This window comes from Chinchilla lanigera, unplaced genomic scaffold, assembly GCF_000276665.1.
Source record: "Chinchilla lanigera isolate Chin_1 unplaced genomic scaffold, ChiLan1.0 scaffold00047, whole genome shotgun sequence".
Classification (NCBI taxonomy): domain Eukaryota; kingdom Metazoa; phylum Chordata; class Mammalia; order Rodentia; family Chinchillidae; genus Chinchilla; species Chinchilla lanigera.
In genome coordinates this window covers 7,500,231-7,514,085 of record NW_004955448.1, presented here as the reverse complement: position 1 = coordinate 7,514,085, position 13,855 = coordinate 7,500,231, and the positions used below count along the sequence as shown (strand labels likewise).

The following is a 13,855-nucleotide window of genomic DNA, read 5'->3' as shown; positions in this document are numbered from 1 at the left end:
TTGTGAGGGCCTTTATCCTCCTTTTTACCCCTTATAAATTAACGTACTACTGGGTTTACTGTAAGTGAGAAAGAAACACTTGATTTATTTTTATTTCTTGAATGGAACATATACCCATTACAACCAAATTAGAATTGGTGTAGTTAGGAGCTAATAACATATGTTTGCAGGAGAATTAGGGCTAGAAATTAGAGTGATTGGACTCCAGTTCTAGTTCCTCCAGTATTTTTTATTACCCTTTAAAAAGTGGCTTATAATTTTGTGTCTGTGTCTTCATGTTTCAATAGCAGGTGATAAAAGTAAATTTAGCCAATTGGATTCCAGAGTTATAGCTTCTCATAGCTTATACTACTCAGATTCCTAGATTTCTCTGTGTGGTTCTGTTTTTTTATTACCTCCTAATTTTATCACTTCTTAATTTTTCCTAACAAAGGATGATACTAGATAGCTAGCATGTATTAAATAGTTATTTTATTTTTAGAGTAATATGGCCTTATAAAAAGTAAGAAATAGATGACCTTTAAAGCCAGATAAAGATAATAGAAGAACAGAAAATTATGCATTCATTTTACACCCATACCAGTAAATATAAAAGTCCTAAATTAAATATTACTTTACTAGATCCAGTAAGATCTTAAAAATAATAAAGTTATGGATAGTAAAATTTATTTTAAGAATGCAAATATAATACATTATGTTTCCTTCCCTCCTCTTCCTCTTCTTCCTCCTCCTCCCCCTTCCTCTTCTTCTTCTTCTTCTTTTCTTTTTCTCCTCCTCCTCCTCCTTCTCCTTTTCCTTCTTCTTGTTTTCTTGGTGGCCATGGGGATTGAAGACAGGGCTTGCCCATGCTAGGTAGGTTTTCCCTACTGTGCTACATTCTCAGTTCTGCTTTTCATTTGTTTGACTAAGTATTTTCTACTGCTTACCAAAGTAGTACACAATGATAATATTCCCTTTCTTCTATATGTTTTCATTTTCATTTTATTAATAAATGGGTCATTAACTTCCCATGGTCCCTCTGACTTTCTGAGGATTCCCATTCTCCTTAACCTGTTTTAGTTGTTTTTCTTTCCATAACACCTGTTATCTTCTAATATTCTGCATAATTTATGTTTTTACCATTTTACTGTTTGTTGCCTGTCTTCTCTGCTAGGTTAAGTATGTCCCCAAAGAGTGGGGATATTGTTCATTTTGTCCTTTTGTATGTCCCACTCGTGCTTTGATGCATAAAGGACAGTGCATAAATGTTAGTTGAGTATGAATAAATGAATGAGCCAGGCTGGGGATCTGAGTGTTTGTACTCCGACATGATCTTCTTTGAGCCAGCCTGAGTGCTAAGTGATGACATTCAAAATGCGTTCTGTAGGTTTTTTTCTAAAAAGGTCTTAAAATAGTTGATCTTGCTCAGGAAGGGAGTGGGGGTAATGAATAAAAGAAGCAAAAATCCATCTTTTTTTCTTCCCAAGTTTTTCCTTTGGGGCTGTGTATTTCCTTCTTTTGCTTTCTGTTAAGTTTTCTGTGAATTTTTATGTCAGGTGTGGTTTTCTCTTCTCTCATCAGACAAAAATACTCATTTTAGGCAGTAATTGGGTTTGTTCCCATACCAAATACACTTCTAGTTTCAAAGCTGAAGATACAATACTTTCATTATCTTCCCAAAAAAAAGAAAGCATTCGTAATACTAAGTGGTCTTTCCCTACCCACCACTTCTCTGTACCATCCTTTTCATCCACTAGTCCTTAAAAATAGCAAACTAATTTTCTGTGTAGGTAAATTCCACACTATGTTTGGATTTGAAGAAGTTAAGCCTAAAAGTACCTTACTTAATTATCATTAATTTTATGTGACTGTTTAACTGAAGCTAGTCGAAACAGATTCCTTTTCAGAATTTCAGACAAATAAACAAAACTTGACACAGGGATACATTTAGAAAAGGATAAATTCCAAACTGCAGAGGTTTGAAGTTTTGTAATCTATAATGTTTTTCAGTATTTGAAGATTGACAATTATTCCCCAAAGTAGTTGAAGTGACACTTTCAAAAGTCTTCAGATTTCAAAAGTCTTCCGATTCAGAATTCTTTAGATTTTGCTTCAGATTCAAAACCCTTCAGAGGGTTTGTTGGGTAGAGTAATGGTAGAGTATAAGGGATATCTGTATATACTGTATACATTTCATACAAGTGGTGAACTGCCTTATTTTGTAATTTGTCGTAATTAAAATCTTCAGCACAAGAATTTTCCTGTACTTATGGTTACACTGGATGTAATGATATTTCTTATAAAGCAAACAAATTTGTTTTTTGAAACTAATAGGACAAGTTAAGTTTTTTGCATGTGTTATTTAAGTCAGATAGATTTACCTTTTTTTTTTTTTTTTTTTGCGGTGCCAGGGATCAAACTCACGACCTTGCGCTTGCCAAGCAGGCGCTTATGCCACTGAGCTATATCCCCAGCCCAAGATAGATTTAATATCAGCCATTAAAACATGTGTAACTAATATTTGGAACAAGCAATAATCAAGATAATATAATCATCCTGCTTCATTTTGCATCACTCAGGGGCCCTTTACATTTAGTGGAAATAAATATCCTTTGGCCTTGATGAAAATTCAGGCTGTCCCTCCGCTTTTCTGCCTGTTCCTGGCTACTAGATTGTCTTGAGGTCATTATCATTCCTAAAGATGTTCTATAGATTTCAATCAAAGTTTCAAACTCAGCTTCTCCCTTCTCCATCTGGGACCTGCAGTAGGAGGGAGACGTTCAGGGAATGGTTGGTTTTTCTAGTTTCCTGCTTTCTGCACCTCCTTGCCCACCTGGCCCCATCTTCTTGGTTGTAGCCTCCACACCTGGTAGGTCCTGGAGGACAAGCCTCCAGATAACCCCACGCAAGCCACATTCACAAGTGCGGCATGGTCACCTCCAGGACAGTCCTCTCCCAGTTGTGTCATCAAGGCAGATGGTTGGCTACCTCTCTCCCTCTGGACTTCCCAGGCATGAGTCAGCTTCCAGGTCACTATGCTCCTTAGCCATAGTGGTTTTGTTTTAAACCCAGTGGCCTTGAAATCCCCCACCCCAACAGAGCTGTAGTGAACTGCTGGTTGTGGATGCAGCTCACAGCCCAGTTTCCTTCAGACTGATTCTTCTCAACAGATCCTCTCTCCTCCTTTCTTTCAGTTTTTGTATTTTTTTTCCTCGGTATCAGGAGTCGAACTCATGACCTTATGCTTGCCAGGCAGGCGCTGTGCTGCTGAGCTGTATCCCCAGCCCACCTTTTGTATGTATTCTTGAAGTCAGTGAGGAGGCCCCAGACTCAGAGCTGAGTGAGAGAGGCGGCAAAGGGAAAGTTCTACCTATATAAGAGCACCAACTAACAAATGGAGAGGGATGACAGATCTAGGACATACCCAACTTGCAAGGTGCACCGTAGTAACTGATGTAGGCAAAGATCACGAGTGAATGCTAAATTAGAGTTACAGGGAACTAGGCTATTCTCTTAGCTTCGAAGAACCACGCGGTAAGCTATTTATTAATTACAAAGTAGAAGAAATGCCATCATATGGAAAAACCTGGCAGAGATCACCCTAAGAGATCAATCTTAGCATACAGAATAATGAGACACAGGTGCCTTCTCCGGCCCTTGCAGAGAGACACTGAGAAGCCCAAATACTACGTGCACAGTATTCTTACCAAAGTGCTTCAGTTTAATCTAAGTAAGAGAAAACAATTGGATAAATCCAAATTGAGAGTCTCCAAAACTACTGGCCCGGTCTTAAAAAAAGTCACTGTCATTAAAGAGAAAAAAGTAGGAGAATTATTGTAGATTAAACAGAAATACTAACTAGGTAGGAAATATGAATATGGCTAATTAGGTAATAGTAGTGTATCAGTGTGACATATTTTGAGTGTGATGATTGTGTCACGGTCATATACAAGAACCTTAGTTCTCCAGAAACAATGGAGAGAGTACTTATCTCTGATGTCACAGTAAGAATAAAGTAAAAATAAAAGCAAAATACCACACCGTTTGGTAAATATTGATGAAGAGGACGGGACAAGTACAGAAATGGAGCCTAGTAACCTTACTCCGAAATTTCATTTCCGTTCTGTCGTGGTGTTTGGCTAAAACTTCCATTATTAGCACATCTTATTATGCAAACACGTACAGCAACAACAATAACAACCTCAAAATATTTGTACAAGGCATTATGATTTATAAAACATTTCCATTTCGATGATCTCGCTTTATCTTCACAACAATGCTGGAAATAGCTAGGGAACATAATCTTTTTATTTTTCCCATTTTATAAATGAAAACTTGGAGAACCAGAAAGCCTGTGTAACTCAGCCAAGTTCACGTACCTAAGATGAGCACCTTAATTCTTGGATTGTATTTTCTCACCACACATGTTAAACACCCGGGAGGAATCTAACAAAACCTCTCACTCCTATTAATTCTTTCCACAGAGTAAGAAAGAGGTTGGAAGGTATTTGTTTATCTCCACTGACCGAGAATTTTAGCTCAGCAGTGATACAGGTGGCTCTGCTACTCCTTTCTCAGTACTGGTGAGCGGGCCGCTGCTGGGTCCAGGCTGCAGAGCTCGCAGCCCACCCGTGCAGACTGGCCAGCTCCGCTGGGGGGCGTGTTAGCCTCACTTCCGGTGCATGGCGCTGCAGGTCGGCTGCACACCCGCAGGAACTTAGAGACATAAATTCTCCTGAGACTGAGTCAACGTGCCTTTGGAAATACGAAGTTCAGTCTTGTCACAACTCCAGATACCGTTCAGGGAAATGACAGCTCACACAGAAGGAAGTGCACATGAGTCACACCCCACAGCCCCAGAATACCAAGCAGCTCCCTTTTCACCTGACAGCTGGGATGAGCAGAAGCGACCTCCGTTTTTCTGCCTTTTTTTTCTCCTTCTCTCTCTTTATTCTTAACTAAAAAGAGCTTAAGGAAAAAAACAAGAAGAGAAAAGCTCCCTTCCTGACCTTGGTGAGGCCTGGAAACTTCTTGTTCCGAGTTACAACAGGCCTCCAACACACGGGCCATCTTGCTTCTCTTTTTGTGTCTTACTAAGGCTATGGCCTGAGTCTTTCTGCCTTCACTATTAGGTGAAGATTTGAAGAAAAAAGGGGGCAGGGGCAGAAGAAATAGTTAACAGGAATGGAATAATGTTTTTTTTGTTTGTTTGTTTATTTTTTTTGGTACTGGGAGTTGAACTCAGGACCTTGTGCTTGCCAGGCAGGTGCTTGTGCCACTGAGCTATATCCCAGCCCAGGCACAGAATAATGTAAACATGTCCTTTTCCAGATTCTCTCTTCCAACCAGGGCTTTGTGGAATGAGGGTGAGGAATCTGATTTCTGACAAAAGCATAAAGGAGCAGGTGACTATAAAATGGTTTTTGGAATATAGGTGTTTCGTTTTCTTTTTTAAACCAGCTCTTCACATATTTTCTGTAGCCTTGGCAACCTTAGCTTTTCACAATGCTCCAGTTGAGGTAATTTTCCTAATGCTCCTCATTCTTGCTCAGAAACCCAGGTGAAAGAACAGTTTGTCACCCAGTGCTCTGTTTCTGACAGATGCACATCAGAGTGATTTCCACTCACAACCTTGTGGACCTCTCTGAACTCTGGAAAGTTTTTCAACAGGCCTTGAAGACTCTTCAAACCTGAGTCTGTGTCAACAACTGAGAATGGGCTCAGTAGTTGTGCCTGTCTCGTGTTACTTAGAAGTATTTGGTTCTGTTCAAAAAAGTAAGGGAAACAAACAAGAGGGTAAATGATACTACTGGACGAGCTTAGGAGACTCAGGTAGAATTCATATAACTCCCTTAGTAAAACTAAGTGGATTAGTAATCACCGAGTTACAGCAGCCACAGACAAGGAAGAAAATGTGTGTGCTGAACACAGGGAGGAATGGAAAGATGGGAAGTTCACAACACATTCCTATGTGCTTTTGAAATGCCTTAAATATACATGAAACAGGAAAATGTAATGAGGTCTTAAATCAGCTATATATTGGTGATTTAGTCAGCAGTGTGGCAAGCTAACTGGGGAGCTACAGCTGATGCCAGGGGGACTTGTCCTTGAGTCTTTTCTGAGAGCATGTACTTCTCGCCGAGGCACCTTCAGTCTGCTGAGCTCGCTTGCTCAAATCTCATGTCTGTTCCTTGTGACCATGAGGAAGGCCGATGTAGCAGCGAAGGAACAGGTCACATGAGCCATGTGTGTCCCAAGACTTTGGTAGCTGGGCACCTCCAGCTGCAGGTGTGTATGCTAATTGTTTTGACCGCTTCTTTCTTCTCATTACGCATTTCAATTGCTTTGATAAAAAACATGACTCACATTTTAATTTGTTATGTGAGTCTTTCTCTTTTGAGATCTCCAGGATAACCTGGTAGTATATTTGCAGGCCACCCTTGCATCAAGATAATTTCCTACCTGAAAAATTCGCAGCTGGACTCTGCAAACAATAACCGGAAAGTGACGGCTCTAACCTTCTGAGTGTCACTATGTACTAGGTAACATCCTAAGCAAATAATAACACTCACATGACTTTATAGAGTAGATAGTGTTACCTGCATTTTACAGATAAGGAAGTGAAGGACAAGAATGCTTAAATAACTTGTCTGAGACAAGTGGAAATTAGTTGGAAAGAGAAAGAGGATTTGAATTAGAGTTTAACTCTAAAGACATGACTATTGTATTTTAGGGGAGACCAAACTGTTCCCCTATATCCTTCTCAGTTACACTTTCATTGATAAGCTCATCTAAAATCTACCCCCTATGATTTCCTATTCCTCACCCAGGATTTATGTTTTTCTCCGTAGTATTATTGTATCACCATCTGTATATCTTTCTTACTTGTTTGTCTTCCCAACAAGAATATAATTTCAATAAGGGCAAACTTTTGCCTGATTTACTAACTTCTGCTTCTCCTAGTGTCTTGAACAGTGGTTGGCACAGCGCAGGCCTCCAGTATCCAGCTGATATTTATTATCAACTGAAGGAAAGTGTCCTCCTGACTTCTTTCTGGAGACATCTTTGAAAATAGTCACAGATACAAGATCGCCTTTCAGACTGAGCAGATTAACTCTGGAAAATCTGTAACTAAATTATGTGGCAGGAAGGATTTCAGAAGAAAATCTCAAGGAGGAAAAATAATAGGTTGGAAGAACATCCCATTGTTAGGTTTGTGGTTTCGTTCCTACATGTCGTACTCAGATCCTGGACAACGCTATAGCTTGGCCACCTCCATTGGGTTTTCATATTATAATGTCAGGGCCTTTTCCATGGTCATCTCAGAAAAACCAGAAGAGGGAGTCTTATATACGTATGTACACTATATGGGGCTTGTGCTTCTTTGCCTCAGCTGGGAGGGGGGTACTTATGCTTGCAGTGTTAGCTCATTCAGGTGGTGGCTTACATGTTTCCTCCATTTCTAGGTGAGGAAACTAAGCCTCGGTGAGGATAATAACCTGCCCAAGTATAAAGCAGGTTGGTGGCAGCACCATAGCTTCAAACTGTGTCCATCTCCTGCTCAGCCCACTCTGCTGAAATATGTCTCCAATGTGGAGGTCCACAATGAACAAAAATATGAACTTATCTAAAAAGCAGAGGCAGAGGCTGAAAGAGCTTGAAGTGCCCCCCATCACTGTTTTTAGGATGAGTGAAATGGATTTCTCATCTAAGGAGGTCTAAAAATGTCTGTAAAAGTTTTGGGAGGTTCAGAGTTAAAATGGGAATTAACTCATTTAGTAAAATTGGAACACATTTTTTGTTTGCCATAGGCTTGGTAGGGTTTGGCTCATCCTCAATATGAAAATAATTTTCTCCATATTAATTTCTTGAAAACTCAGCTGTCCCAGCCTTTCCAGCCAGGAATTTAAATTGATCTGATGGACAGCAGAGACCCTTAGGAGCATACTGGCCAGGGTCATAAATGGAATGTGTTAAATAGTCTTAATTTGATGTAGTGATCCTCAGGGGCAGCTGTACTGCCAAAGAGTCAGTCCCTTCACTCATTGCTGCGTATTCTGGGTTCAGTCAGATTTCTGGATATTACTGCTATTGCAGGTGAGAAATGGGATGTAAGAAAGTCCTGGGTCTGTTTGCGAATAACCTGTCTGTCTTAACATCACCTTGTAATATGTTAAGCTAGACCAGGTATCAGGATGCTTATAGATGTAGGAAATACAGACAAGTTTTCAAGTAGAGAAAAATGAGGTTAGATCTGTTCAAATTTAGATCTGCACGCAGTCACTCAAACACTTTTCAATCATTCATTCAATTAACTATCCTTCTATTCAAAAATATGTATTGAGTACCCACTGCTGCCTGGGACTCCTTTAGGCTGGGAATAGAGTTTATTTCTCTGTGGTCAAGTCGAGCAGCTATTAGCCTCTGGTAGCTATTGACCATGTGAAATTGGTTGGTCCAAATCAAAGTGTACACAGTAGATTTCAAAGACTTGATATGGGGAAAAAAGTAATATCAAATATTAGTAAGAAATTCATACTGATTACATGTTGAAGTGTTAAATTTTGATATATGGGATTAAATAAAATATTATAATTAATCTCATCTATTTCTTTTCATTTTTTAATAAAAGTAATGAAAAATTGTAATTGCATATATGGCTTCATTATATTTCTGATGAACTGCTCAGATGCATACTTGCAGAAAATGTCTTCCCGCTATTATGTTTTATATGGACAGATTGAGGACCTTGCAGGGAAGATAATAAAAGGCAGAAGGGGTGATCTTCTGTGGCTAAACAACATTATTAAGCTTTAGGTAATGGCACTTTTATTTGAGAACTGTACTTGAAGAGTTAAATATATCGTCCAGTATTGTGGAATTGATCAACTATTGATAATTTGTGGGTGCTGCAATGTTTTCTGCTGTCAGAGTTGTTGTTAGATATCCTAGATTTCTGAGTGCCCATAGATCGCTGTTTGCCAATGACAATACTAAAAGAAATGGCTTAGAAAGAGGTAAATCCTTCTAGATGAAATTATTTGACCTAGTATTATAGGAATTAAGTGAAGTTAATTTTGATTCTTATTTGAAGTTGAAACATTTAAATTGCTTTATGTCTACACTAATTTGCAAAAAGAAAACAATACATAGAACAGCAGTTAGCATGGGAATAATGTTTAACAACTCAGAAATATTAAGAGATTAGTTTTGGCAAAAATCTCTTAATGAAAAGCAAGAAGACTCAAATTCAAGTGTTCTTTAAAGTAAAAATTAATTAAAATTTAATTGAACTGAAAAATCATCATATGCTCACTTCAACCAATTTTAAGAGCCATATAAACTGAAACAGGTCTTCTCTTTTTGCTATTATTTACAAGTGGTCCACATTTTATAGCCTCCATTTCTGACCATGGTCACACCCAATGACTTTATCCCTGGAACAGTGAAATTAGTCTGGCGCTTGAGAAGGCCAGAAAACCAAGACAAAAACCTCTAGCACAGATCCCCAGGCACCCAAATGCTCTGTCTATCCATGTCCCACATGACTTAAGTTGTCCTGAACTTTCTCTTGTCCAGTGGGCTTGAAAGAAAATTTTGAAGCCCACACTGGGGACTTAGGAAAGTGACAGAATTAAGAATTTGAGCTTTCTAGAGCACAAGGAATGGTTAGTGATTTTGTGTGGAGAGACACAGCATTATAAGAAAGAAGAAAGGAGATATGGGGCTGATTTTTTTTTTTGAGGATTGGAAAACACGCCATCGTTGCCAGATACTGTAGCAGAGACAGATGGTGTGGCAGATGCTGCAAAAGAAAAGTGACTTACTACTAGGTGAACCAGAAAAAAAATAAACAAGAAGGACAGAAGAAAAAGTACACACACTCCCCTCTACTGTCGGGAACACCTTCCCATGGCCCTCAGTGGTCTAACTGTAGCCCACAGTGTTGCAGATTGCAGATGAAGTGTCTTGCCACTTTCTCCAGGGTCTGTGCATTCGATTTTTCTAAGGAAGAAAGGAAGATCACGGCTAATTGGAGGATAGCCAACATATCCAATATATCATGGAGAACATGCTGCAGCTAATCTTTTTCTGGCTCAGTTGGTGGCTATATGATTGACAGAAACTGGATGAAACACATCTTGGTTTATTTTAGAAATACTCCCAATTAACATTGTTTCATGGTAGAAGTCAGATAAATGGGGATGGTATTTTGCACACACTTAAGTGGAAGTTGTTTAAAACGTGCCTTAGAGATGCTGACGGGCACACACGTGAGCTTTGACATTGGTACGGTTACTGGCTGGAGGCTCCAGCGCCCTCTCTGTTGGGTAACAAGCGAGAGAGGTCTAGTGCTGATGTGGCTGGGCTGTCTCATTTGGGAAGTGCATAGATCCCTTTGGATTAAAATAAATGCCACAGAAAAATCAAAAGTTAGTGTATGTTGTGAGTCTGTGGAGTTGAGAAGGAATGATTGAAACCAGTAAAAATCATCTACAGTGCCGAGGATCTGTAGTTGTAACACGTGCAGATTCAACGTATGTAAATTAAACAATATGTGCTTGACAGTCACCCTTGTGTCATTTCTATGGAACAGAAGTGGGTGCAAAGGAGCCTAAGATAGCCAATGCAGATTGCGGGAACAAGAAAAGGGAGTGAACGATATTAAAGATTTTCCTGCTATTATAAAAAGGGGAGGGAGTGGCTGGATAAGTATTTGATGATGGTTTTGTTACTGTACCAAGAGAAAAAATTGAATAAATAATTGAAGAGTTTAGGATAACACTGACTCACAAAGAATTGTTGAGGGAGTCTCAGGACAGTTTTGATCACATGTAGTGTTCATCTCATCTATTGTTTTTAGAAGCACTAACAGCCTTCCTCAAGTAGACCTCATTGCATGTGGACAGCTTTCATTTATGCACACATACATATGTTTTACAAAATCATTGCAAAAATGGATCTTAACAACAGAAAGTCCAGAAATAGTGTGGACAGCATCCCTGCCTTCACCCATGCTTTGAGAAGTAAATTCACCCAAGTCCACCTGGCTACCCTTCATTGCCTATTTTTTCTATTTCCCAGCTCAGTACTTTCCTCTGTTACAGTAGAGTAGAAAGGGCTAATTGAAAGCATATTCCCAGCAGTCAGTTTCAAACTGTGGCATTTCCACTTGAATCTATCTTGGAACAAATAAGCATACTGAGTTTGAGGGTATGGGCATATTTTTCTGGAAGCCAGGGAAAACTCACATGGAAACTACTTCGCTCTGGGACATGTCCGACTGCCCATGAAACATGCCTGCTATGTTCTCTGAATAACAGCCCCAGAGCTCGATGGGTTTGCTTGGGGTGGGTGTCTCTTTAGAGGCTACACTCCAACAGGAAGTAATCAATTGCTGCTGAGCTGGCTACTAAATGGCGTGTTCCAGAACCTTTGCAACAAGTGGAAAATCCCCATTGTTTGATACTCTTCATTATGCTTCTGTACTTTGGACGACTTCGTATATAATAGCTTCCTATTTTGCTTTGTGGAATTTTATATAAGAAACTTAGGGAACATATAAATTTTCTGATTTTAGTAGAGTCTACACAATGCTATAGTTACAACTACCAGACAGCCACAATCTACTTTTTTGAAAACACTTTGGAACTTCCTTTCAATCAATTTTAGGAGAACCAGAGTTTGCACAAGAGACACCATTAATCTTTTTTTCTCTCCCCTCAGCAATGGGGATTGAACCAAGGACCTCAAGCACACTAGCCAGGTACTTTACCAGTAAGCTACAGCCCTACCAATTGTGAGGTGGAATTCTGTTGAGTTGCCTAGTCTGACCTCAAACATACTGTCCTCTTGCCTCAGTTTCTTGACCAGCTAGGCTTACAGAACCCAACTAAGATACTATTATCTAGTTTGTGTTAGAGTTTAAGAATTTCCTCCAATATATAAAACAAAATTTTTGTTTGAGAGACTCTAATGCATTCCTCCTTTTATTGAATGTAAATTATACCTACTGTTTGAAATATTACTACAGTATAGCTGTAACAGTAAAGGTAGGGTTGGGGCAGGGGGAAACAGCTGAAAAACTTCATATGTTCTATCCTGACCATATATATGGTATAATTGCCAATGACACTATTCCAAAAAAGGAAATAGTCACTAGGTGCTTAAAATGTGAAGTAATCCTTGTTTTTCATAGACCTCACTCAATGGCATTTTCAACACTTTTGCTGACTCAATTGCTTCAGTGATGATTTCACTTGTCTTTGAGAATTGTGTGACACTATACTGTCCTTGAAAGAAGCAAATGTTTAAGATTTGCTTAACACACCTAATCTTGGCTTTGACAAAATAGGCGTGGATCCTTATGTCCTTTCAATGGGTAATTTCCAACAATGATACTACTTTATAGTAAAGTCCTAATTTTTCAGAATCAAGAAAGTAGAAAACTTTAGGAAGAAATAAGATATAGGTGAGTACATAGGTAATAGATTTAACAGTTCTCTGTAGCTGAGAAAGAAATAAGTGCAAAGAAATAAGTGACACAAAATGGTAAAGTAGTTTCTATCACTTTTTTATGCTCAGTTTAACCTAGAAAAATTCATGTTTACATTAATTATTTATACTTCGCCATATCTTTTACAACCCTATAAAAAGAATAAATCCCACAGAAGTCCATTTATTACAACAACCTGAACTATCTTTGGATCATTAAATATAAAATTACCTGTAATTTAATTTATGTGAATTACACTGTTATTATTTGAAAACTGATAATTGATATTGTAGTATAAAACTCAACCAAAACATTTCTAATTTTCCTTATCCTCAAATATCTCTACTTTTAGTCTTCTCAGGTAAATAATAATATATGATTGTAAACCTAAATTAATTAGAACATTTAAAAAAACACTGTCCCCCCCCCAAACCATTTTCTAAGAAGGTTTAATAAACAAATGTATGCCGCAGAAAATCTGGCTTAAGGAACAATCTAAAAACTTCCATAGAGTGAAGCTTACACTGTTCTAACAATTGGAACTGAAAAAGACCAGGATGTTGTAGCTCCTTGAGGGTCAACAAGCAACAGTCCTATTTCGAGTTGTTGCTCCTGTCACATCTCTGCCCACAGCACCATTTAGCGTTTGTTACTACAGGGTGGAAACTATCAGACTTACAGTCATCGCGAAATAAGAACAGTCACTCCAATAGGGGACTCGCTCCAAAATATTGATGCCTGGGTTATAAACTCTCCCCCTAAGTAAGTATATTGTTTTAGTTGACGAAATTGTAAAGTGAAATGAACTTGGACAAAATGAGCACTGTAACCAGCAGGGGCTATAAACCTAGTGCCTTTGACTGCAAAGAATAAGAAGAAAATGAGGGAGAAGAAGGAGAAGAAAGGGAAGGAAAAGGAGAAGAAGAAAAAGAAAAGAAGAACACGCAGGATACACAACACAGAGGCTTTCAGGGTAAATACTGAGGGTGAAAGGCATCCATTAAAAAGGTCAATTTTTCATATTCAATGAAATCAATGTAAACATATTTCATTTTCTATTCACTATTTGGACTGTGAGTAGAATAAATTTGCAGTAATTCTTTAGTTTTTTATTCAATTTCTTCACTGACCTTCCATGGGGGTGTTGCTGTCTGGACGATTTGCAAAGACCACATCCACGTACTCCAGCTGCAGCCTCTGGAGGGAGCCCTTCAGTCCTGGGACCAGAACCAGGGGGAAGAAAAGCAAACATGAACACTGTTAGAAAGAGTTGAAGTTTGGTTTCCTTCAAGACTTTACTTTTAAAAAGCACCGAAATAGTTTCAAAAATACATTGAAGGTGACGGAGCAAGCTGCTCCAGTGATCATTTACCCACAGGA

The 13,855-nt window shown here is 38.8% G+C and overlaps 1 protein-coding gene across 2 annotated transcripts in view; it reads right to left on the bottom strand.

The window, feature by feature from the left end:
* Nucleotides 1-13,855, bottom strand: part of Kcnab1 (potassium channel, voltage gated subfamily A regulatory beta subunit 1) — a 407,620-nt gene that overhangs the window by 39,005 nt on the left and 354,760 nt on the right. For both annotated transcript variants that reach the window (XM_005393077.2, XM_005393078.2), the window contains exon 8: nt 13,606-13,692. In XM_005393077.2, coding sequence (XP_005393134.1) covers nt 13,606-13,692 — 87 coding nt within the window. The remainder of the gene's footprint in view (nt 1-13,605; nt 13,693-13,855) is intronic.